Source organism: Hydra viridissima, unplaced genomic scaffold (genome assembly GCF_058129835.1).
Source record: "Hydra viridissima isolate aposymbiotic clone 2 unplaced genomic scaffold, HvirCarnegie_v1 scaffold_4, whole genome shotgun sequence".
In the NCBI taxonomy this organism is placed as follows: Eukaryota; Metazoa; Cnidaria; class Hydrozoa; order Anthoathecata; family Hydridae; genus Hydra; species Hydra viridissima.
This window is the reverse complement of record NW_028324303.1, coordinates 16990100-17016911: the sequence shown is the minus strand read 5'-3', so window position 1 is coordinate 17016911 and position 26812 is coordinate 16990100. Positions and strand designations below refer to the sequence as shown.

Genomic DNA, 26812 nt, shown 5'->3' with positions numbered 1-26812 from the left:
TTTGATTATTGAACTGTTAGAGCCCTGTGTTAAACTGCTCATTTAGCTCTTCCAGAGATAATAAGTTGTTAATATAATTGCAATGGTTAAAAATTTATGATTTTAAAAAAGCAAAAAAATTTTAAACCTTGTATTCTTTAATTTTTTTTTTTTTTTTAACTGACACCTGCTATTTTACTGATTTACATTTAGAATTCTTTGAACGGATTTTATAGTTTTTAGCAGCCAGAACTTTAGTAAGGCAGACAGCAAATGAAAATAATCAAAATAACTGAAAAAAATTATCTTTGATGAAAGCGTCCGTCATGTTTTTTTTTTCAAATAGAATATTTTAATTATATCAATCATAAAATTATCAAATGCCGCTGCAACAAACGCAGTTAAATTTGCTTTATATTTTCATCTTTTGATTAACTGTTTTCAGAGATTAATTTTTGAGATTAAAAGATAACGTGAAAAATATTAATTGATCTTTATCTATGATCTTAATACTGACAAGATATACAGCGATTTTTCGTTAAAAAGACAATAAAATCAGCGCAGTGATTACTTTTACCACTCAGAATAGTATGGTTTTTTTTGAAAATGAGGATTTCTTACATAAAAAAATCCCAAAATTGAAAAAATTTTTCTTTAAAATATATCGAAGTATTAAATTTTTGCTTTAAAATATGTCATCAACAACACACGATAAATCCGATAAGAGGCATCCAAAACTCTCTATTCGTCCTCAAGGAACAAGTTTGACTTGTTTCACTTGTTTTAATCAACGTAATTTTAAATTGTTTTTTTGACAACTTGAGCAATTTTTTTATTTTACATTGAATTTTTTTATTATGTTTTTATTGTTAATTATCATCAATCAAATGCAAAAAATTATAGGGTTTTTTTAAAATTTTGCTAAATAATTGGATCTCGCTGAAAAACCAAGTGACCTGTCGTTTTACTGTGCTGTGAGGTGGCTTTCAAGTAATGATGTTTTTTTAAAGGTTTGTAGAATTATTAGAACTAATTAAATATTCTTTAATTGAAAAGTAAAAGATTTTTGAAATTCTTAATGATGTAATTTTTTTTTTTTTGACTGATGTAATACAAAATTTACTCTGAAATCTGAATTTTTCTCTTTAGGGGAAAAAAAGTATATATCAATTTGTGCTCAGAATATGTTTACTTTTTTTTAAAAATACCCTTTTTCAATTAAATTTTAATTGAAACCTTCAACCGTTTTTCTCAAATGAAGATGATTTGTTTTAATCCATCAATTCAGTATGATGATCATAAGATTGAATCTTATGGGGAAAAAATACAGAATTTTCTAGAAGACTTTTATGAACTTAACTTTAAAAAAGATTTGCATACACTTAAATCAACTTTAGAATTTAAAGTAAATCTTTTTTTAATTGATGTTCTAAGTGCTAAATATTCAAATTCCATCAAATATGCTTAAAGAAATGCAATCCTATGCAATATATTAGATCTACACCATGCAAGGAGAAACACACCGAAACCATTATATTAAAATCTTCATGTTTTACAGTTTTTTGGATGAATTGACGAGTTAATGGGTTGAAAACTTTTCAACCATTTCCAAACATTAACATTTTGGATTTGTTGCTTGAAAAGATATTTTAATGTTTTTTTTTAATTGACCAATAACTATTTTTGTGAACAAATTTTTAGCGAACTTTTATTTTCGAAAGTGAGGTGTTTTCTCGAGCCATTCGTCCAAATGGTCCGTTCTCTTGAAGGCGATGTGATTCTTATTAATATGTACATCAAAACCCAGGTGTCCGTTTTTCCATACAAAATTGCACAAGATTTTTGTATGGAAAATTTTTCTAGTGACGATTTTAATTCAATATTTACATATCAGTCTCTGATCACTATTAAATTTATCTAAAACTTCTATTTTCAAATATTACTCAAGTAGTCTTTATTACTTGAAAACATCTATGCTAATAACTGAGTTAAGCTCAATACTTTATTAGTCATTTTACCTATTGGTCCTGTGAAATGGTGGGTTGGTATGTTAAACCCATCAATTTTTTAAAACACAGCTCGTTCTGATGAAGATTCCGTCGCAGTTTCTCATTCAAAGCCGCTCCGTTTTTTATTTTCTGATCCTGTACTAGAAATTAACGTTTTGATTTTCCGTGAATAACGAATAAAGCACAAACATCTTTAACATTCGTTTGAAACCAATCTTGAAATAGTTTTTTATTTAGACCTAAAAAATTATAAGATTCCAGAAAAAAAACTTTCGATGCCTCACATACGCTGTATTATTTTGTTTCATTCCTTTTAGTCGTTGCGCAGAATTGCTACTCGATTAGACCCGTTGAATTTTTTTTACAGAAAGAACTAATTCTGTATGAAAATAAACTTCTCACACCATAAACTTTACTCGATTAGACCCGTTGAATTTTTTTTTACAGAAAGAACTAATTTTGTATGAAAATAAACTTCTCACACCAAAAATTTTCGTTATTTTTTCTAATGGTTTTTTGTTTTTAATAATAAACTTCAGAAATAAACTTTAGAAAATTTGATTTATCTTAAAGTAATGGTGTCGAAGTAATCTGTGCTAGTAATAATCTGTGCTCGAAGTAATCCAGTTGCTCCGACAACTCGTAAACCCATGTGAGTAAGATCTGCGCTCGAAGTAATCCAGTTGCTCCGACAACTCATAAACCCATGTGAGTAAGATTTTACCTGCCAACATTAGGTTGAAGTTCTTCATTCACAATCAAATTGTGTTCTTTCTCGATCATTTTCTCGACCATCCACGCAGTTCACCGTTTCGTGTTGTTGAAACTCTCATTGTTGGTTTTCTTCAATCACATCTCGATCTGATTACGAAAAACATCTCAAACACCAAATCGTTAGTTCCAGCATCAACCTATTTTAGTTTTTTTAGTAAATCAGGTGCACAACTGTCTTGGGTAATGTTTTGTATTTATCTAGAGCGTAAGCAAATCCAACAAACGAATGCTTTACTTACGTCATATTTTTCCAGTGCGTAATCGTTACGTAAAGTCGTAATCGTAAGCAAATTGAAATTAAAGTAAATGCGTCACAGATTTCGCAACGATTTAATTCAAAATATAAATCTTTGAACCAACTTGATCGATAAACTACACGAATAATAGTTTTTTTAAAACAAATCGAAGAAAGAAAAGATTTAATAATTCGAGTAAATATTTGAAAATTCTCTCATAAAACTTTTGCTTTAATGAAAAAAGTTCATTTTTATTTAATATTTGTTCTAAAAATATTTAGCGTTTTTCAAGTTGCGCTATTCAATTATCGTGATTCTGTTAAATTTTTTCATACATTGAGATTTTAACTATATTATTTAAAATTACATTAAAAAACATTTAAAAATCTCATTTTCATAAAAATAACTAAATTAGTTACATTTATGACAAATTTTACACTAAATTTATTAGAACTGCTATTATTCATTTTCATTAATAGAAACGATATCGGTTGTTCCGAGAATATTTATCTTCAACATTTTCATGAGCGTAGCTACTTTAAGTAACCTTGACTGACAATTCTCTATTTCGTATGCTGTTGAGAAAGACATTAAAACGTACTATATACATTTGCGAGACACGTCTGTTTCTGGCCATATAAATCAAAGCGTTTAAGCCAGAGTTAAGTTGGCAAAAAACAAGAGTCCATAAAAGTATAGTTGTTGCGTAGGAGATTCTAGAAGGGTTTTTAATCATTACTGATGCCAAATGATAACTAGCTAATGAGGATGGAAAGTAAGAAATGACAAGAGTTATGGAGATAATCATAATTGTCCAAGTTAGTCGTTTTTCAATATGCGTGCTCCTTCTAAGTTGTATATCGTAATTTCTAAGGTGTTTTTTTGTTCCAATCAATAAGGAGATATTTATCATTGTCACTGCTGTAAGAACAATAATCATGTATGAACCTAGACTATAAAAAAATATAGATTGGTTATAAGCATTTTGTGAAATAGCAGCAAAAGCGTACCATGTTGCTAGGCCAACAGATATCAACAGAAGAATTGTAACACAAGGTATCAAATAAAGTTCTTTGAAAAGAACTCCGCAAATTTTATTGTTGTAATATACAGCAAGAAGGCGATCCAATGATATCAGCAATATTAAGGAACCTGAAAACGACATTGGAAAAACGTTCCAAAACGCTCTAACTGAAATGTGCATACAATTAATGTTCTCAGAAAATTTTATCAACGTTATTTGCAAAGGTAGTTGCACTAACGCAATGAGTAAATCAATAAATGATAAAAGCAAGACCAGTTTATCATTTCGCGAAAATCGTTTTTTGATTTTTCTTTCCCTACATACTCCAACTATTAGCAGTAAATTTGATATTAATATAACTCCAGTTACTATTCCATAAACAATGGTTAAGACATCACCTTTACTGTGGATGATAACAGTTTTAAAATGGTACTTACAAACCTCATTGGTCGGTCTAAGCATACTCCTTTTTACTAATCTTAAAACAAAGTTAGTGTTTCTTTTATAACTCAATCGTCTTCGAATTTTCTACTAATAACATTTATTATATTCACAAACAACCTTAACGCGTATAACTCGCCGACCTTTTTTAGCGCGAGCTTATTTGTTTACATCTGGACATTGTTAACAAAATAAAAACAAAAAAACCGGATATTTTTTCCATGGCCATACAGCAGCAACAGTAACAGTTTAGCGAAAGATTGAACGGTCGAAGGTAAAAACTGGCTTAGAAATGGCAAAAGCGTAAAACTTTTCTTTTGGTTTTCATTTAAAAAAATAATTCAATTAGAGAGCGCTACTTTTTTTTTTTTTTTTTTTTTTTTTTTTTAACTCTTTAGCTCTGTTACTGACCAAACCTGACGTTTTGTGTTAAAAGCTTATTTTTTTAATCGCATGCAAATTTTATTATAAAATTCGTGTTTAGCTTTTTTAAAAAAGTGGAAGTGAAGTGAAGAAACAAAGGTGCTAAAAAAACATGATTAGAATAACTCACTAAAACTTGTCTGAAGTTAACAACATCTAATGGTACGAAAGAATAAAATAAAAGGATTAAAGAACCATGTTTTTGACCTGTTCAAGATATCTTAAAGAGTCGCGAAAAGTCATGCAAAATTGATTTTTTAAAAACTCACCTAAATGGTGTGCTGAAAATTCTATAGAAAAAATTTTGTACTTGTTAATTTAATCGAACAAAGTGAAATTCAATCAAACCGAAGGTTAAACCCTAGAACTAGAATGTAAAAATCAGAGAATACTTTATTAGTCACAATGCAAAACAACAAGCAAGTGTGCGTTTTAACAATTATTTATTGGACTTTTTAAGACTCGTTTGCTTTTACGGTTCTGATTTATAGTTCCTTTGTAGTTGTTTATCTAAAAATAACTTCAAGATCAAAACTTTCAACGGTCAACCTAAAAATATATGAAGTAAGCATTTAATTTTACTTATTGATGGTCAACCAATTCAACGCATATTTACAAAATTACTTTTTGTCCGCTTATGGACTTGCAACGCTTGTCCGCAGATAATAAAAACAAAATCTTTAAGATTTTTCAATTTCAAAACATACCATACAGGCAAAACAACGTCGAATATAAAAGCGAATGTAAAACTTCGTAGGCACTGTCGATTTATGCAAATTATGCTTTTTGTATTTTTTTTTTAATTTTACTAATATTACTTTTGAGAAATGAAATTTAAAGGTTAAACAACAAAAAATCTACTTAGTTTCCAGCCAAAAGAAGTTAGCTTTAGAAAAAGCTAGTCAGTCTTTATGTTTTTGTCTTTTATAACTTCTAGAATCAGAAACTCAAAATCACTCTAGCTATACTTTTAATTAATTTATTTTTTGGAAACTGGAAATTAAGATGCTTACTTGCTAAATTTAAGAGCTTCATTTCCTCAATTTAGTTCCTTTAGTTTTTTCTTGAATTTAAAGTTAAAAGTTAAGATGGAAAAAGAAAACTCAAGTATACCAAATTGTATTGCAAGTGTTCGTAAGCATCACAAGCAAGCTTATGTGTACCTATCAAATGCTTTGCAGATTGATGAATGTGAAGGTATTTTATCTCAAGACTACAGCTTTTATTTTACAATCAATTAAAAGTGCTTTGAGACTTTCCTGCTCTTGAACTCTATTTACAATCAATTAACAATGCCCTAAATTTCTAGTACTTGAATATTGTACTATATATGCACTACAGATTGTTTTAGAAGCAAAAGTTTCTTTTTACAAAGATAACTGTGCTGAAGATGCCAAAAGAGCATTAGATGAATATACAAAAGGTGTGCAAGAATTAGAAAAAGGAATAGAGATTTCTTTAATTGGTTCAGGTAATTTTGAAAAATTCTTCACTTTTATTTTTGTAATTAGTAATTTGCTGTATTTTCTTCTTGTGCTACATGTTTACTCTATCTTTACAGTTAATAATTAGGTTCTGATTTTGATCGAGCTAGGAGGCTCCAAGAAAAAATGTCCAGTAATCTTGCTCATGCTCAAGGAAGAATACAGGAGTTAAGTAAGGCTGTTATTTATTTAAGTAGGTGTTGAGTATTTCTTTTTTTAATGTAATGTACAATAAATCTCTCAGTAATGTTGTATTAGGCTCAAAATTTGGAAATAATATTTTGGTGTCTGTGCTATTATTTTCCTTAAAAAAAGTCTAGATAATTTTTTTTTTGACTTGGTAGTACATTGAACTAATAGACACTATGAAGAGATAATCTTTTATTTACTTTTTTAACTCTTAGCTAGGTTAACTTTTTAGTATTTAAAACTACTTTAGCTAAAAGTATTGGAGAAATGGCTTCTAAACCGTTGACAGATAAATCAGAGAACAAAGAGAAATCATATCAAAATGGAAGTAAAGTGTCATCACAGAAAAATATCGTGCAAGCAAATGATTTTCCTAAAATATCTGATAATAGGCCTAGAAAAACATCGGATTTCCAGAACAAGATTAAAAAATCAGTGAGAAACTTCTTTATAATTTTATTTCCTGCAATAATTTAATTATTTAGTCAACAAAATAGCCTAAAACACTAAGCTTTACTGCATGCATTGATACCAGTGTTTTGAATATGGTGTAGCATTACTTCCCAAATACTTGGATGCATAATACCACAAGGCACTTCAGTATATTTCTTAGATGGTTGTATATCAGACATTAAATAAAAATCCTGTTTAAATTTTGCTTTCAAAGATACTGAAGGAGTTAGTCTTAAATGTGTCTTTATAGTGCCATAAAGAAAACTTTTAGGTCATTTAAAAAATCTTTAGGGTTCCTAGTCCTGAAGTTATTTAAAGTTGGGATAATTTAGTATTTCTAAATTAAAACATTACTTATTGATCATCTATCCATCCCATGACAACTTTTTTAGTGCTACTAGAAAATGTTTTTACAGTAACTACTAAGAATATTACACTTTTATTCATGCAAATTTGATTTTCATAGCAACTAAGACCGAAATCTAACAAAATTATTAATTTTTAATATGCAAATTATTTTGTAAAACAATAAACTCTACATAAACAAAACACTGAGCTAGACGATTAAAGTTGTTAAATAAATCATCAGTAATAATGATAATTTTGTTTCATTTCAGAGTTTATTTTTTATAAATACTTAGAAGTGACATGTCAATATGGTTCTGGTTAAATAGGATGGTGAAGTTGTTAGTTATTGTGGCAGTCTTTGAGTTTGTCAAAAAAAATGACTTTGCAGGTAAAATATTTGTTTATTTATTAACAAATATTTTATTGACTTCAAATATTAGTAATAGTTTTAATGGAATATTGAAATAAGTGAGATATTAAATATATCAAAAGTATCATTTTAAAACTCTGAATTTTTTTATTGCTACTCTATAGTCAGTATCAACCAAAATATTTTACTACAAATATTAACAATTTCTAAGAGTGCACAGTGAATATATGATGCACCAGTTCATCATTCTGACTAAAGTAACAACTTTCAAACCAGGTATTGTTCAAAAAATTAAAGATTTTCATACCTAGCATATTGGATTGATGAAATGTAATTCATTCTTTATACTATATTTATGACTTTTTAGGGATCCCTAAATATTTTAATGACCTACAATTTTTCATATATATGGGAGCACAAAAAGATTTAAATGAAAAACTATATCAGTATATAAATATTAAAAAAAAAAAGTCACTTGAAATACTTTGATATATATATATATATATATATATATATATATATATATATATATATATATATATATATATATATATATATATATATATATATATATATATAATTTTCAGACTTACCAAGTGGCTAATAAAAATACTCCTGAGCAAGTGTTTTCAAATCAAGCAAAAAGAATATCCCATCTTAAAAATATTGATAGTAAACATGCAAATCTTATACTGAATGAAATTGTTGAAAGGTAATTTATATTTTAAACATAAAAGTTGTATTTTGACGTTTTTACTTATTTAACTTTACCTATTTAACTTTACCTATTTATATTCATCTCTTGTTCTTTTGGTATCTTTAGCACAGTTGTCTTTGTTTAAAGAAACTTTTTGCTTCTAAAACAATCTGTAATACGCTTATAATACAATATTCAAGTACTAAGTTTAGTATTTTTTCTTTTTTTACTCTTTCTTTTTAGGGGCAGAGGGGTATCTTTTGATGACATAGGTTGTTTATTGTTTTTTTTATTGTAAAAATATAATTTAGTTGCTATGTTTTTGAAGTTTCTATCCACCTTTTGAAATATCATTTGAAAAATAATAAAAAAAGATGGTTTATTTCTTATTTTGTATAACTTTAGGAGGAATGGAGAATGCAAAACAAATTTTGTATGAAATAGTTATCCTACCTGCTTTAAGACCTGAGGTAAATTTCTGTTTATTGAAATTATATTGCAAATATATCCATGATACCTCTAATTTTATTTTGTCTTATAATCTTGATAAATCAATCTTGAGTTGTAAGAATCTAAGGTTCAGGATTATTTTTAAAAAAATTACCTGAAACCATGAGGGTTTTTTTCAACTTTATTTTTCAAAAGTTATTTATATTACATTTTAGTTAGTAAACAGGTAGTATTTACTAGTAGATTTTTTCTGTCTTCAGCTGTTTACTGGTTTACGGGCTCCTGCTCGTGGTTTACTTCTTTTTGGTCCACCAGGGAATGGAAAAACCCTTTTAGCAAAAGCAGTTGCAACACAAGCAAAAGCTACTTTTTTTAATATTAGTGCTGCGTCCTTAACATCAAAATGGGTAAAAAAAAAGTGTTTCTTTTTATTTATTTTATCTTAAAATTTTTTGTCTTAAATTGCAAAATTAAATAAATAATCTGGTTGGTTGATGAAGAACACACACTTTATTTTAACACCATTACAGGGCAGAAAAATTTGCTGCAAGTTTTGAGTTTCATTTAAAAAGAAAAGAGCAGAACTTTGAAAAATTTTTTAAAATGAAATCCAAAACTCGCATTAAAATCAATTGAAGTTGAATATATTCTAACGAAATGTAAAAACCATAAAGTTTTTACTGTTTTTGTTTTGAAAGGTTGTAAAAGTTACATAAAATTTATATTGTAGAGAAACTTATAAATTCAAAATAAAACATTGAAAATTATATTCTAAAATATTTAAGAAATTTAATTTCATTGTTTTGATCACTAAAAACTGTTTACAGTTGTTAGTAACAATGAATTTCTGAAGTTATAAAACAATTGTTCATTTTGATATATAGGTTGGTGAAGGGGAAAAAATGGTCAAAACTATGTTTGCTGTAGCTAGAGAATTGCAGCCATCTATTGTTTTTATTGGTAATCATACTATTTTTATTAAATTGATTAATAATATAAAATTATTAGTATCATTAATAAAGTTTTATTAACTTTTTTTCTTATTATCATTATTTAACTTTTTGTTATCAAGTTTTTCTGTGATTGCTTTTTACTATTAGTTTCTGTTTTAAATAAAAACTTTTGAATAAAGACTTTTTAATTGAGCTTAGAAATAAGAGTTACTTGACCAAGTTAACATATCAAATATCTACCCTTAGAAACAGTGGCTGTTCATTAAAAGTCATCTTGACTCTATTTTATTTAGTTTAAATTATTATTATTAATCACAATGGTTGTGATAAACTTATGCTCCCTTTGAGATTGTACTAATTTGATCATTCTTTATGGCAGCAAGTTCCATGTTTAAATAAAAAATTGCAATTCTTTTACAAGCACTAGGCTGCTGATGCTTTTTTGAGCATTAATCAAAGCTTATAATCTACTAAAATTAAAATGTTGCATGCAGGAAGAACTATCATCCCTGAGCAGTTCTTATGTGTTCTACATAACTCAAATATAGGGGATGTTTTAAAACCAACCCAATTGTTTATAAAACTGAGACTAAATATTAAGTTGTTGTTTGTTTTTATCTTTTAATTTTGTCATTTAGATGAAGTTGATTCATTGTTGTGTGAGAGAAAAGAAAATGAAAATGAAGCAACTAGAAGAATAAAAACAGAGTTCCTTGTTGGCTTTGATGGGGTATTGTTCTATCTCACATTGTATACAGGATTCCTCTTTGTTAGATTTTGATTAGAACCAATAAAATTATTGGTACCAACTGCAAATATAAACTGTGACACTTTGATAAAGACTGATGGAATTTTTACAGTTTTTAATTTATTAAAGTGTTTTTAAAATTTGCTGTATGCTGCTTTTTTTTTTTTTTTTAATTTTTCTCCATTTTATTTTTACTTTTGTATCCTGGGTAACTTTATTAAGTAACTTAAGATATGATATTCTAATAAGTACTTTTTTTATAATATATATTTTAATAAATGTTAAGTGAAAAAAAACTGTTTTAGGTTATAAGTGAATCTAACGAAAGAATTTTAATAATGGGAGCAACAAACAGACCTTGGGAGCTTGATGATGCTGCATTAAGGTAGCATGTTTTAATTTAAAAGGACTTTTAAAAGTTGTTTGATTTAAAATTTTGCTTCTGTTAAACTTTCCAGTTTATTTTCAAAAGTACATTACAAAGTCCAGTTTACATTCAAAGTAATTTTAAAGACAGTGATCCCAAAATGATGCAAGTGCAAAACAGTTTGTTGTGCATTTGCAAACATTTAAAATTTTTGAGATTTTTAAAATCAGAAATCAGCATCCTTTTCTTTAGATTATTCAATTGAAATTACTTTTCAAAAAATTTTTTTTTTTTTTGTTGGTTTGTTCTTTAGGAACAATACTTAGCATATCTTGAAATATTTTTTTTTAGTATATTGATTTTTACAAATTATAATAACTATTCCAAATTTACATTAATAATATGTAATTAGGTTTATGGCATATTAAAGCTCTTTGTTAATTTTTTTTAAAGGCGGTTTGTAAAACGTGTGCAAGTTCCATTACCAGACATCATTGTAAGTTTGAAATATCCTGGAGGTTTTAATGAACACTTCGTTAAGTTTATGATGACTGTTTCATTATCTGGCAACCATTCAATCGTTTTACTATTGATAGATTGCTTCTGAACTAGCTTATGAAAGAGTATTAACTCTTAAAGAAGTGACCCAGATAAAACTTCTTTTGATTAATTTATATGGATTCTTAAGTCTTCTAAAGTCAAGTATATATTACCAGTATTAACTCATATATTAATTGAGATAAAGAATCGATGTTAAAGTCATTATCTGTTTATTAAAGTACTAAATAATTTTTTTATTTCAGACACGAAGAGATATTCTTAAAAAACTGTTGTCAAAAGAGTCTAACTGTTGTCTCTCTGAAGAAGATTATGATAAGTTGGCAAGGTACTAATGCAAAATAAAAAGTTTCTCAATTGCTTTTAAATTAAATTGTTTTTAAGTTTAATTATCTGCATGTGGGTTTTCTTGCTATAGGTTAACTGAGCAATACACTGGCAGTGATATAGCAGCATTAGCAAGGGATGCAGCACTGATGCCTGTTAGAGGTTTGTTCCATATGCTATAAGTTAAATTTAATTTAGTGAAAAGTTTCACTTCAAGAGTTTTTTTGATAGAGATTTGGTAGAGAAGAGATGATTCACTTTTAATGTTTTTTGATAGAGATTTGGTAGAGAAGAGATGATTCACTTTTAATGTTTTTTTGATAGAGATTTGGTAGAGAAGAGATGATTCACTTTTAATGTTTTTTTGATAGAGATTTGGTAGAGAAGAGATGATTCACTTTTAATGTTTTTTGATAGAGATTTGGTAGAGAAGAGATGATTCACTTTTAATGTTTTTTTGATAGAGATTTGGTAGAGAAGAGATGATTCACTTTTAATGTTTTTTTGATAGAGATTTGGTAGAGAAGAGATGATTCACTTTTAATGTTTTTTTGATAGAGATTTGGTAGAGAAGAGATGATTCACTTTTAATGTTTTTTTGATAGAGATTTGGTAGAGAAGAGATGATTCACTTTTAATGTTTTTTTGATAGAGATTTGGTAGAGAAGAGATGATTCACTTTTAATGTTTTTTGATAGAGATTTGGTAGAGAAGAGATGATTCACTTTTAATGTTTTTTGATAGAGATTTGGTAGAGAAGAAATGATTCACTTTTAATGTTTTTTGATAGAGATTTGGTAGAGAAGAGATGATTCACTTTTAATGTTTTTTTGATAGAGATTTGGTAGAGAAGAGATGATTCACTTTTAATGTTTTTTGATAGAGATTTGGTAGAGAAGAGATGATTCACTTTTAATGTTTTTTGATAGAGATTTGGTAGAGAAGAGATGATTCACTTTTAATGTTTTTTGATAGAGATTTGGTAGAGAAGAGATGATTCACTTTTAATGTTTTTTGATAGAGATTTGGTAGAGAAGAGATGATTCACTTTTAATGTTTTTTGATAGAGATTTTGTAGAGAAGAGATGATTCACTTTTAATGTTTTTTTGATAGAGATTTGGTAGAGAAGAGATGATTCACTTTTAATGTTTTTTGATAGAGATTTGGTAGAGAAGAGATGATTCACTTTTAATGTTTTTTTGATAGAGATTTGGTAGAGAAGAGATGATTCACTTTTAATGTTTTTTTGATAGAGATTTGGTAGAGAAGAGATGATTCACTTTTAATGTTTTTTGATAGAGATTTGGTAGAGAAGAGATGATTCACTTTTAATGTTTTTTGATAGAGATTTGGTAGAGAAGAGATGATTCACTTTTAATGTTTTTTGATAGAGATTTGGTAGAGAAGAGATGATTCACTTTTAATGTTTTTTGATAGAGATTTTGTAGAGAAGAGATGATTCACTTTTAATGTTTTTTTGATAGAGATTTGGTAGAGAAGAGATGATTCACTTTTAATGTTTTTTTGATAGAGATTTGGTAGAGAAGAGATGATTCACTTTTAATGTTTTTTGATAGAGATTTGGTAGAGAAGAGATGATTCACTTTTAATGTTTTTTGATAGAGATTTGGTAGAGAAGAGATGATTCACTTTTAATGTTTTTTGATAGAGATTTGGTAGAGAAGAGATGATTCACTTTTAATGTTTTTTGATAGAGATTTGGTAGAGAAGAGATGATTCACTTTTAATGTTTTTTGATAGAGATTTGGTAGAGAAGAGATGATTCACTTTTAATGTTTTTTGATAGAGATTTTGTAGAGAAGAGATGATTCACTTTTAATGTTTTTTTGATAGAGATTTGGTAGAGAAGAGATGATTCACTTTTAATGTTTTTTGATAGAGATTTGGTAGAGAAGAGATGATTCACTTTTAATGTTTTTTTGATAGAGATTTGGTAGAGAAGAGATGATTCACTTTTAATGTTTTTTTGATAGAGATTTGGTAGAGAAGAGATGATTCACTTTTAATGTTTTTTGATAGAGATTTGGTAGAGAAGAGATGATTCACTTTTAATGTTTTTTGATAGAGATTTGGTAGAGAAGAGATGATTCACTTTTAATGTTTTTTGATAGAGATTTGGTAGAGAAGAGATGATTCACTTTTAATGTTTTTTGATAGAGATTTTGTAGAGAAGAGATGATTCACTTTTAATGTTTTTTTGATAGAGATTTGGTAGAGAAGAGATGATTCACTTTTAATGTTTTTTTGATAGAGATTTGGTAGAGAAGAGATGATTCACTTTTAATGTTTTTTGATAGAGATTTGGTAGAGAAGAGATGATTCACTTTTAATGTTTTTTGATAGAGATTTGGTAGAGAAGAGATGATTCACTTTTAATGTTTTTTGATAGAGATTTGGTAGAGAAGAGATGATTCACTTTTAATGTTTTTTGATAGAGATTTGGTAGAGAAGAGATGATTCACTTTTAATGTTTTTTGATAGAGATTTGGTAGAGAAGAGATGATTCACTTTTAATGTTTTTTTGATAGAGATTTGGTAGAGAAGAGATGATTCACTTTTAATGTTTTTTTTTGTTCAACATTTTTTTCTAAAACTTTTATGCTTATAGAGTTGAAGATGGAACAGCTAAAGACTGTTGATCCTGCAAAGGTTTTTTTTATTTCTGTTTTTTAAAATTATATTGTTACATGTTGCTGAAATAATTTATAAGCACAATTTAATCTTAACAGAAGGTATTTAAAAGCATTCTAGCAAAGTATGTAATATGACAGGAAATATTATTATATTACATAAAAGTATTATAATTTACATAAAAATAAAGCATATATGTCAGCAGACTACATTATTTGTCATCATGAAACATTATTTGATTCCATGCAACATTGTCATCATAAAAAATTTGTCATCATGAAACATTGTTTGTTAGAAAGCTACAATTGCCATCAGATTTTTTATTTTCAGTTGATAAGTAATTAAACTATGAAAGTATATGATAAACTAAAATAAATTACAAAATAAATAAAATACTAAAAAAACTTAGCAAATAAAAAAAAAAGATTTTTTTGATATCTTTTGTTGTAAGCAATTTTACGTAAATTGATTTACGTAATTGATTTACGTAATTTATTTCGTAATTGATTTACGTAAATCAATTGTACGTAATTTTTTTTGTTTACAATGTAAAAGTTCATAAAATAAACAATATAATTTTTGAAAAATGATTTTTGCTCTGAACTCTAATTTTAGCCCACTTTTTCCAAATACATCAAAATCTTTTTTTTTAAATTGACAATTTTCTTGTACCAAACTCATACTGGTATATATTATTTATCATACGATATATTGGTTGATTGAGTTTACATTTATATTATCTCGAAAAAGTAAAATCTTGAAAATAAGGCTATTTTCAGGGAGTCCAAGTTTTCATGAAATCAATTTTAAAACTTTTCCATGAACTTTCCATGAATCATGTGGCGTAATTGTAACTTGTTAATGATTTTAGTAAAATGCTTTATATAGTAAATACCATATAATAATTTTTTGTTTTATTTTGCCTCAATTTGTAATATATATAAAAGACTATATAAATGACTTTATGCTTCTAATTGGCGTCGGTCATTCGTTCATTATGTAGGCTGGCAAAAGGTTTTATAACCTCGTGATGTGATTATTTGTTGTTTGTAGGGAAAATTGATTTGTTTTAGATGCGTGGATTAAAGCTTTCTGATTTTATTTCTGCGATGAAAACTATTCGACCCAGCATTTCAGCTCAAAACTTAAGTAAATTTGACGAATGGAATTCAAAGTTCGGCCTAATATGATTGTGTTGAAGTGAGGATTGGAACCGAAAAGCAAGGTTGTTTTAGGAGATATTTTAATGCGTTGAAAAAATGAGGCACAAAAAAAAATATTTCTCTTTCTTTTTGAATTACCAACTATAAAATCATTAATAAAATTTTAAAAAATAATTTTTTTTTACTATATCTAGGCAGTACTTCTCATCAATGCAGTTTTAAAACATAAAGTGGATATGCAACAAAAAGCCTCGTTTTAATTGTTTTCAAAATTGTATTTTATATATATTAAAAATTTATTTGTTTAAAAGGAATTAAAAAAAAAATAACTGTAATATGATTACGGCTAGTTTTTGCCATTTATAAACTTCATATTTTCAATATGCAAGATTTTTAAATGTTGTACACGCAGAATGACAACAGCTATTACAAATGGAGTACGAAAATTTGAACTCGGTAAGGCGCACACCTGCGTTTTTCAGTCCAACTCGCCTGTGTGAAAGATAAACCTTTAGGAGGCCTCCAACTCAGATATGCTACCTATAATGTTTTTTGCAGTTGAGCATGTGTACAGTAATTCATAGATAAAAGTACATATACAGTATTGGACAAAACATTTGCAACCAAATAATGCTAATTTAGTTTCTTTATATAAAAGTGCTGCATTTTTTCAATTTAGAGAAATAACTATGTAACTGTTTAGAGACAAAGTTCTTCAAGTTTTATTCATCTCAAAGTTCATTATTTGTACACGAAAATTAATAAATTAATCAAAAGTATTAAAAAAAGTTGATTTCCTTCTGGACAAAACAAGTGCAACTCGACAAAATGTTGACCAAGCTGTATTTCGCTATCAATATTTCGTGGCGAATCCTTTGTTGTCGATCACAGCCTTGCATCTTCGAGGCATAGATTCGATCAGGTGATCAACGAAACTTTGTGGAATCGCTGCCCAGGCCTTTTGGATTTGTTCAAACAGTTGATCCTTATTACGAACACCTTCACGATTAATTCTGCGGTTGACGATCTCCCACAGGTTCTCGATAGGGTTGAGATCCGGAGATTGAGGCGGCTAATCCATCACCGATAGGTGGTTGTCTTGAAACCACTGCTTGACTACTTTTGCAGAGTGTTTCGGATCGCTGTCTTGCTGAAAAACCCATTTTATTGGCATAGTCCATTCAGCATGAGGTAACATAACATCTTTCAGGATATTTTTATACATGAAACGGTCCATTATTCCATCGTTTCGATGTATTGGACCTAGACCGTTAGCAGAAAAACACCCCCAGACCATTATATTGTCTCCACCATGCTTCACGGTCTTATGGCAGTAACGTAAATCGAGGCGTTTTCCGGCCGGTCGACGTTCACGGCAAATGCCATCGCTCCCAATGATGTTGAACTTCGATTCATCACTGAACAGGACAGTTCGCCATTTCTTCACATTCCTGTCAATATGAGGTGTAGCAAACAGGAATTTTTTAGTGAAATCAGCGGTTTCTTTGCTGGGCGTCGAAAAAACAATCCGGCTTCAACAGCACGTCGTCTGATTGTTCGGTCCGATACAGGCAGCTCTAATTGCTTTTGTATCTCGACTGATGATATCCAGGGATCCTTCTTGACGGATCTGACGATCATAGAATCCTCTCTAGAAGTGGTGGAACGCGGTCTTCCACCTTTGTTATCTGCTGCCAAAATCCCCGTAGAACGATATTTGGAACATAGTCTTGATACGGTCCATTTTTTCACGCGATATTTATCACAAATACTTTTTTGTGACATTCCACTTACGTAATCGCCAATAATTTTCTTTCTTAGTTCCAATCCAAGACTGTCGGGAGCCATTTTTGCACTTGAAGTCATAAAATTATTTCTGGATGCTTCCAGATGCTTCTTCTTGAAACTTCTGGAAGCTTCTGCATGCTTCTGGAAACTCCTGGATACTTCCTTTAATTATTAAAAAACTTCCGTGACGTTGACACGGACCAGACTTAAGAAAATGAAACAAACCAAAAAAGTTGCACTTGTTTTGTCCGCTGCAAAATGGCACTTGTCAAAGAAATTCTGCTTATGTGCTGTCACCTTTCAGCTGATTGCTCATGTCATGGCATGCTATAACTCCAGACTCCTGAACTGTTTGCTGTGGTAGAATAGTTCGTTTCGTTTTTAAGACATGTAAAATTAGGAACACTTTTTAGCATTGTTCGATGTTGGTTGCAAATGTTTTGTCTAATACTGTATATAATTACACAGGCCAACAAAAATATTTATTGCATTATTTTTGATATTTGGAAATGCTAGAATATGTTTTAAAAGGCTTTGTTTTTTTTTACGAAATTTTAAGGAAAATAGATAACAAATAAATAAAAAAAAATTACTTCTATGTTTAAAATGAACACTGGAGCATAAACATAATCCTATCAGTCTCCAAATTTTTGTATATTTTTTTTTAAAAAAAAAACTGTAAACTTTAGTTTTGGAAAGGATTGCTGACAATATCGTTTATTCATAAATACTCAATCGGGAAAAAAACCTGAACCTGTAAAAAAACCTGTACCTATTAACCTGCAGCTATTTCGCTCGAAACATTTCCTGAGTCATCTCGATTGCTCCAACATCTGCCATGTGTTTGCCCCGACGTTCTCGTTACCAGTCTTCCACCTAGATAAACCGCTCTCCTTGACTTCCACTCAGATCTGTAAGTTTTTTTAGAAAATTTGTCAAGATAACTGTTTATAAAATAAAACTTTATAGTCATTTTGCATCCAAGATCACAAAAGACTTTCAACCTTCGGACAACTAAATCTGTAAAGTTTTCTGCTTTTTTTCATTTCGATGAAAGTTTTTTACAACAGCCACAACGACAGCCAATCTTTTTTCTCCTTTCTATCCATTGTTCTATTATTTATAAGTATTTCGTGACCCGTCAAAAACTCCTGCTTTTTTTCTTTATTACAAACCTGGCAACTGTTGTAACTATGGGCAGAAAACAAACACTTTCAGTCTTTAGTTTTTTAACAAATTGGTCATAAAGCCAAGTTTAAGATGCAGAGGTGGAAAATCTTTTTCTGCCATCGGTTCATTCTTAATTTTTAACATGCTCACTGCGAAAATGTCGCGAATGAGACATTTTATGCATCGATTGTCCCACATGCACAGTGATAACATGGATATTTGATAAAAACTTTCTGCTGACCATGGAGAAAGTCATTTTTAGATCTACGCAAACAATCCAATTGTGTTTTGGTGCTACATGAGATTTTAAATGGCACGTTTTTTTTACTTATACAAAGAGAAAGCCGTAAATCATGATAACATTCAACAAGAAATTAATGATAAATTTTCAAATGCTGATTACATTAAAGATGATGAATCAAGCAACGCAGATGACATTACCAAACATAGAATCAGTGTAAATATTTCAAGTTGTAAAATGTGCATATTTTATTACGTGAAAACCATTTGCAGAAAAGTTTGGAATCTCTCCGTAGAACGTTTCAGTATAACTCTTTGTCTAGACGATTCCATAGCACTAAAGGAGATAAAAACTGCTTTTTATAGAGTAGCTTCTTTCATCATCGCTCGTGATGATTATGAACACAAATCAATAAGAGATAAAGTTATCAGTCATAAGTGCAACGAAATACACAAGGAAACAATTGGCAAAAAATGGCAGTGGAGATTTATTTTTGTGAAATTAGAATACTTGATGATGCGATACGGGCAACTGACGCGGAGACAATTGGATTTATATATGGAGGTACACATCCAAGTATGCAGCTAATATAGAAGGACTTACCCATGCAGTTTAAGGCTGAATAAGTTAAACGAGTAATCTATATTTCTAGACAAATTAACTGGAATCCACTTTGAAGTTGTAAGTAACAATCAGTTTTAAAAAATTTTACCTTATTTTAATTTTAATGGGGAGTTAAAGTCTCATAATGACAGTAAAGACTTATTATGAGACTTTTACTGGGGAGTAAAAATATGTCGGAGTAAAAATCTTATACAACATATTTAATCAAGTTTAGCGCCGGATATTTAATCAAGTTAAGCGCCATGTTAATGTCATGGTAAGTCTCTTGCAAATAAACAGAATGACCAATTGGGAAAGAACCAAAAATATTGCTATTATGCAAATTTGTGTTTGTACTTATGTCTATTTGAGGAAACAATCATATTATATATTTGATCTAAAAAAAAACAATAATAGGGTTACCTTTTTTATGTAATTTTTGAATGAAAATGCTCATGAAAAAGCTGATTATAAAAAAACTTATAAATAAAATATTGCAGAAAAAAAAAAAGGAGCATATCGACAAAAAACAAGCTTAGATTATAAATCAGCGTTAAAAAATATATAAAATGTTTTATTAAATATATGATGCATTAGAGAAAGTTTTTTTTGTTGGCTTGTGTTATACTCCTACTTTTTAACACGCGTACTTTTTAATACGCGTACTTTATTATACGCGTACTTTATTACACCTTGCAAAATTTCATTTCAATTTTTTATGTAATTTCTTGAAGTCCATCGAGAAGTTAGAAACACCCACGTGTATAGAACAATTTTTTTAACTCAGACAAAGAAAAAAAACAAAAATATAAGCGAGGAAAAGGGGGAGCTTCAGCCATTTTGAAGTTCCCAGATTTACCCAAACCTATGCTTGTATTAATTCGGAGGCTTAAATAATTTTATGAAATCCTGATATATTCTAGATTAAATACTACTAGAAACAAAATTGTATATTGTATTATTATTAGGACATATTTACAACATAATTTACAACATCATTGCAAAAATAAAACATTTTTTAACTCCTTGTTAGATCCTTAAAAATTTTTTTTTAAAGTTTCTTTTTTCTAAAATAAGCCTTTAAGCAGAAAACCAACTATACTTGTCGAAAGTACAAGACAATTGCGTTTAAAAACTACAAGATACTTTATCCATTAGGATAATTTTGTTATTCATTAGGGCCTTTTATCAATATGACAGAAGTACAACAAGTGTCAACTTAATTTTATTTTTTAATTCAGATAAAGCGAAGAAACATGAATTGAAAGACTATTGTTTTTCAACCATTTAACAAATCCTTTGGTATTGATAAAAGCGAAAAAAAAGATTTGCTGAAACTGTGCACGTTTATGCCAAATGACATTCGTCCGCTTTATGACTTACTTAAAGGATTTTTTTGATGACGTCAGTGAAAACGTTTAAGCCGAAAACCTTTTTTTTTTTTTTTGTGTTTTCACTGTGAAAAAAATTTTGAGGTTGATCTGACGAACGGATTCTAATTTGAGGAAGAAATATTTTCAAGTCAATAGAAACCTTGGTATCGAGGTTACCCCTGTATTACATATAACAGCCCCTACACCGCATGAAAGAAAAATTCCAGGGAATGGTATTGGATTTAGTAGTGAGTATCAGCGTGTCCACTATAACTTCAAAAAATTCTTTCAAAGTTTTTTTTCTACTTAAAAACCAACTTTGTTTGAATGTGTAAACGGATTTAGCGTTTGTTATAAGTACAGCAAGTCCGTTGACTTTATGTTAAACTTCAAATTTGAATTTCTCAAAAACATCGCTTTTGTACTTAGCACATTTGTGCACTACACCATCTATATATCAATGATTTATTTCTATACATGGTATTGTTGCACACGTTTGTTAAACAACAGCACACAGTGAAAATCTCTATGAAAAAGGGTATTAAAATCGGTGTAATTGAATTGATTTTGCTACGTTAAACGTTACGTATACAAGTGGAAAGCTGTGTTAAGTACTGCGCGCTATTCAAAAGTACAACTAAAAAAAAACGTGCCCTAAACCAAAAAAAGATAAATATTACAATACATACTTTACAAATAATATAGAGCTTATCTTTTATTTCACTTTGATCTTTAAATGTTCCTGAAAATAAATACTACTAAACAAAAGGTGAATTTATGTCGTCATCGTAACACGTCACAATGATGATTGGCGCGCAAATTGGAATTGCGTTAATCTCAACTTGACTGCAGCTAATTTTCTTACTTACAACTTTCTGAGTGTTATCCAAAGAAGCTGGTGAAGTATAATCAGTAAAAGCAGGTGAAGTGATAGCAACATTATTGTTAGTGCATTCGTTAGGTAGACATTTTGAGAAGATATGACTCAGTATACGTTGAACCTTTGTTGCAGGTTCCTCCTTTTCAATCTGCAGTGGTGAACGTGAATTGCTTAAAAAGCTTTCCTTTTTTTCTATTTTCTTGCATTTCTTTTTTTTTGTCAATAAACTTTTGAATGCAAATTGGAAATAATCGTTCAAACCCCCGTATAACCACGGGTTTATCGAGGCATTGCAGTAAACAAGACCTTTGCAAATATAATGCACAAGTGGGTTTACATGAATGTGGAAGGCAATTAAAATCTCGCTGATGTGATGTGGAAGCATGCAGACAAAAAAGACAGCTAAAAGTATACCAAAAACTTTTAAGGTTTTTAAAGTTTGCTTAAACCTGACAACTGCAAAGGTTTCTGAGATTTCATTCAAGTCAGCTCCGGCAATAAGCGAGGTCAAGCTATGTCTCATTCTTGATATCGGCATACGAAAACTGTTATCATACCAGGCACTTATTCGTCTTCCGCTGTATTTTCTTTTAAATTCTGAATCGCTTCTAGATAAACTTCTGCTGCTTGCAGACCGACTGATTTCTTTGGTTTCAAACCAATTGTTCTCCATGCTTTTGCTTCGCCCCTCTTGCACCATCACACTAGATGCCCGATAAAGCGTTGAACTACTTTTTCTTCGGTTTATACTCGATGTTTTTTTTAAAGTCTTCATGGTTTTGGAGCTGTTATTATTATCACTAGATTCTTCTAAATTAAAAAGTGATGACCGAACGTCTTTCAGCGAAAAATGCTTTGCACTTTCGATTGGTCTTCTTTCATTAAAGTTGGACAGCGAAATGCTTCTTCTTTTAGCTGTAATTCTTGGGTGTGATTTCTTAAAATCATTTGAATCAACGTAATTGGATCTTTTTTGTGTGCCGATAAAGCTGTTTTCTTCCAAAAGCATTGCGTTGCTTTTTGCAGATGTTTTTCGATTTCGGTTAAAAAACTTTATGGATTTCCTATTTTTTGACCTCACCGTGTACCATATTTGTATATACAAGAATGACATTATTACTAAAGGAGAGATGTATTGAAGAAGGAAAACAACTAATACGTAGACTATCGTTGAATTTTCTGTTAATTCTTGAACGCAAAAATTAATTTTGTTCCCACGCGATAAAAATAGGTTCGGTAGTCCTAACAAGACCGCGAGTAAATTAACGAATATACAAATCAAAATTGATATTTTAAAAGTAATTTTTGATGCTATTTTTTTGCGCAATATGACAAAATATCTTTCAAAAGCAATGGTAACCAAGGTCAAAACGTTTGCCATCATAAGAACTCTCAGTATCGGTTTCAAAAACATGCATCTAATTTTCCCAATAAAGCTGTTTCCTTCGTAGAGTACAAACACAGGTATCCCAGAGATCAATATCAAAATGTCGCTAATACATAGGTTGCAAACAAATAGGTTTGTAGAAATTTGAAGGTTTTTGTATCTTAAAGTGGCGAGCAATACTAGCATATTGCCGAATACGCCCATTACAAAACCAAAGCTGTATACTCCGGATAGGAAGCCAGCCGAAAGTAAAGTATGTTCCAGAGTCTGATTATAATTAAATAACATTTTCTAATAATAAAGTTTACCATCAAATGTTGAAAACATTCATGTGTTTGACACTTTCTTTTTTTGTTGAGCTTGGCAAACAGTGTCAATTGTTTGCTTTCTCAGTTAACGCATGCGTACTGCTGTCAGTAAGCAAAATATTGCTGGCTCATGTAAGTACTGTCAAGTAATGTGTATTGAAAAAAAAATAATGTAAAAGTTTCAGGTGGCTTTTTGACACTTGTTAGCATTCCAGCTTTAAAAAATGTTGCTTCAATTTTCTTACCAGTTAAAACAGCTTAAAAAAAGAAATCGATAAAAAAAAATAAGAGTTTTATGTTCAACTACTTGGCTTTGCAGCTCCTTCTCGTAATCTTACCATAACTAATAAAATAACATGATGCATGAAAATAAAGAAAACTACAAGCTTAGTCTCATCCGTAGGTTTTCACATTCCATACGACGCACCACTAAATGTTCAATTTATTGATTCTTCTTCTTTACTTGACAATTGCTCAAGACAATATCTGAGACAAAAAAAAATACCATAAAATACAGATTGTAAAGTTGAACCTGCTTAAAAGATCTGCTTAATCGCAGTTTATACAAAAATGATATGATCGGAAATGCAAACATAAAATGCTTGTCAAAAAGTTTAAAGATTCAGAGGATTATCGCAGAAATGTTTGCCATCCGCTTTAATATATTTTCATTGGATGCTTTAAAAACCTGAAAGCATTATCTAGGGAGTTAAAGAAATCGTCGGATGAGAAATTCAAAGCTATTTTCATGTGATTTGTACAAAATGCAAGAATGATCAAACTCATATATTCTGCATTAATGACATAAAAATTGCGTCGATCTTAATTATAAGATTTTGTTACGACTGGAAATTCATGTTAAATTGAAGAAACAATTCAATGTTCAACGAGTCTCTCTAATATCAACTTATTGTTGAAGAAAAAAAAAAAAAAAAAACCTTTTAAAAAGTTGACCTTTCTCAATAAAACTGTTTTACACATTGACGTACCCAACGCCAGTTCTTCTCGACTTAATCCATAGCATTAAAGCGCTTAAACAGTCGATGTTGTTTACTAAATATATCGCTGCTTTACTTTTGTGTTTTATATTGACTTGAGCGCATGTAGGTAAAATTGGTTCAAAAGTTGTTATCAATGATTAAATGCTCTTAAAGTAAGAATTAATGGCATTTAAAGAAAACTGATATGAATAATAATGTAGAACGTGAACGAAATTTTTAATGAGCACAGTTGTGCAAATAAATATGGACGAGATTACTATAATTGTTTGCTTTAGGCAAACAGTAAAATAAAAATAGGTTTAGATAATAATTTTTAAGAACTAATATGCCTTTGTAGGTTACGATTAGGGGGTTTCGGTTCTTACAGAATAATATATGCAATCAGAGGCGTATTTATTTTGGGGAAGCCGAAAAGATACCAGAAACAAGTCAATTTAGTGATGGCTGTAGTGGAAAACCTTTTTTTGTTATTATCAATTTAAAGGAGAACCTTACAAAATAAAATTCATCCAAAAGAATACAGATCAACGATAACACCTCTGAAACAGAACAGGGCATATTAACATGTTTCGCCTGCAATCCGTCGTGGGCGGAACCTGTTTAACTACAATGTTTTTACTTTTTCGAATGTATATTTAAACTACGTCTGCCTCGTTTTGAAGTATACGTCATTTCGCAAAAGAAAGAAAAACATTTTAGTAAACAGAATTAAGCAAATGTTTATGTCAATCATTAAATTAAAGAAAAAGTTTTTGGTTAAAACGAAGTTAATAATAAGGAAATTAAGATAATGAAGTGCACGCATGCGTAGATGATAGGTGAAAACCAATTGTATTTGAAGGAGAAACACTTCTAGTGAAAACTTGTGCTAATTACTTTTGCACGGGTTTACATTCGTTAATTGCATAAAAGTAGAATGGTGTAAGTTTTAGATATCAATAAAAAATGATTTTCTGTAGGAAGCTTTTTTTAAAATTTGAAAAAAAAAATTTTTTTGATAGTTTTGTATGCAATATTTCATACTTATCATATATATCCATAACATATATGTATTAATATATATGATATGTATTAAGCCATGGTTTTTACGTAAAGAATTTAAAACGTTAAGATCATTTATGGTGTATCGTTGTTAATCCATTTTCTCAGTGAAATAGCTTTTGTGAAACTTATTTTGAATGAAATTTTTTCACGAACATCAGCGTTATGCATAAACACAATTAATAGTATAACTTAGGTATAGAAAGGTTTGATTAATCAAAACCCACAACACCACAACCTGAAAGCATTTTTTAAAGATTCATTTAGCTACTGCCGCACCAACATTTGCCGATAAAATCTTACGCTTGCATCAGTAAATTCTGTTATCGATATTTTAAATCGATTTATTTTATCGATATTTTAAATTGATATATTCAATCGATATATTCTATAAAACTTATTTAAAAGTTTTATCTCATTTTTTTTTAGTGCAGCAAAAAAAAATCGACCGTTAATTTTTTTTAACAGAAACATCACCACAAACTGATGATAAAGTGCAAAAAAAAGATTTGATTTTGATTTCAAAATGCTTTGATAAGTACGATATAGAACTCTTAGGTAGCAACTAATAAAATAACGGTCTACTGTCTTGATTGATAGAAACCTATTAGAAAAAAAAGACCAATCGTTTTTAAAACCTTAAAACCGAAATCAAACTTGTTCTTCAGTAGTTTTTTTGGAATTCGGAATGTCATAACGCTACTCCTACTTTAACTAGTCAAAAGAGTCACGTTAAAGATCTTGAAATGACACTGCCATCTACAAATATTGATCTTTCTTGTGACTTTTGCCATTACTTTCAACTCCACTCTTTTAAAGTGTCATTTTTTGGATTAATTCATTCAAGAGCTATTTTGTATTAACGGCGAAATAAAGTGGTTTTATAAATGTCAAGGGATTTTAAAAAACAATATTCTCTCTCTCTTGCTTTTTGACTCAAGGATTTTTAAAATATTGGTGTAAATATTATTTCTCATTTTACTGTTTTTCCTTAAAAATTTTTGGTTGATTTGGTAGGCGGGTAGGTTTTTAGAAGCTGTTTACAAACAACTTAAAACAAAAATATTTATAATGTTAGAAGCAGGCCCAACAAACTTCATCAACTTTAAAATATAATACTAACATTTAATCAACAATAAATGTTAATGAGTAATGAAGTTAATGATTTGAAAAGGAAAAAATCATTTTATTTTATATTCTTTGCAAAATGCATTTCTCAGTCTAAAATTGTTTTAAATTTTCAACTCTCTTTACCTGGAGTTATGAATTTAGTTTTAAAAATTATTTTTTTAATTTTCTTTAATGAAAATTATGCTTGATAATTATGAAAATTATGCACAAAAAAATGCTTGAACATATTATTAAGAGAATCCG

General features: G+C 29.2%; 2 protein-coding genes across 8 annotated transcripts; one reads left to right on the top strand and one right to left on the bottom strand.

The window, feature by feature from the left end:
• Positions 1-906: 906 nt before the first annotated feature.
• LOC145183552 (spastin-like) lies at positions 907-15858 on the top strand. Of its 5 annotated transcripts, none has more exons than XM_090086224.1 (17): positions 907-989; positions 5963-6083; positions 6262-6357; positions 6459-6542; positions 6810-6994; positions 8318-8442; positions 8671-8699; positions 8833-8897; positions 9138-9284; positions 9762-9837; positions 10469-10560; positions 10884-10963; positions 11399-11441; positions 11749-11831; positions 11922-11992; positions 14461-14501; positions 15557-15784. In XM_090086224.1, exons 2-17 carry the CDS (start codon positions 5975-5977, stop codon positions 15671-15673), a joined length of 1443 nt encoding a protein of 480 aa, XP_089942350.1. In that variant the 5' UTR covers positions 907-989; positions 5963-5974; the 3' UTR covers positions 15674-15784. The 5 variants fall into 5 exon arrangements, 4 of the variants coding, with proteins under 4 accessions (XP_089942350.1, XP_089942351.1, XP_089942349.1 ...); XM_090086225.1 differs by lacking the exon at positions 907-989 and adding an exon at positions 5358-5450; XM_090086223.1 differs by lacking the exon at positions 907-989 and adding an exon at positions 15841-15858 and having other exon boundaries at positions 5870-6083; positions 15557-15708.
• Positions 15859-21370: 5512 nt separating this feature from the next.
• LOC145183148 (uncharacterized) lies at positions 21371-24577 on the bottom strand. 3 transcript variants are annotated; one of them, XM_090085941.1, is made up of 2 exons: positions 24335-24577; positions 21371-23882 (listed from the first exon to the last, which is right to left on the bottom strand). In XM_090085941.1, exon 2 carries the CDS (start codon positions 23374-23376, stop codon positions 21580-21582), a length of 1797 nt encoding a protein of 598 aa, XP_089942067.1. In that variant the 5' UTR covers positions 23377-23882; positions 24335-24577; the 3' UTR covers positions 21371-21579. The 3 variants fall into 3 exon arrangements, with proteins under 3 accessions (XP_089942067.1, XP_089942068.1, XP_079914606.2); XM_090085942.1 differs by having other exon boundaries at positions 24351-24577; XM_080058480.2 differs by having other exon boundaries at positions 24386-24577.
• Between the last annotated feature and the right edge of the window lie 2235 nt (positions 24578-26812).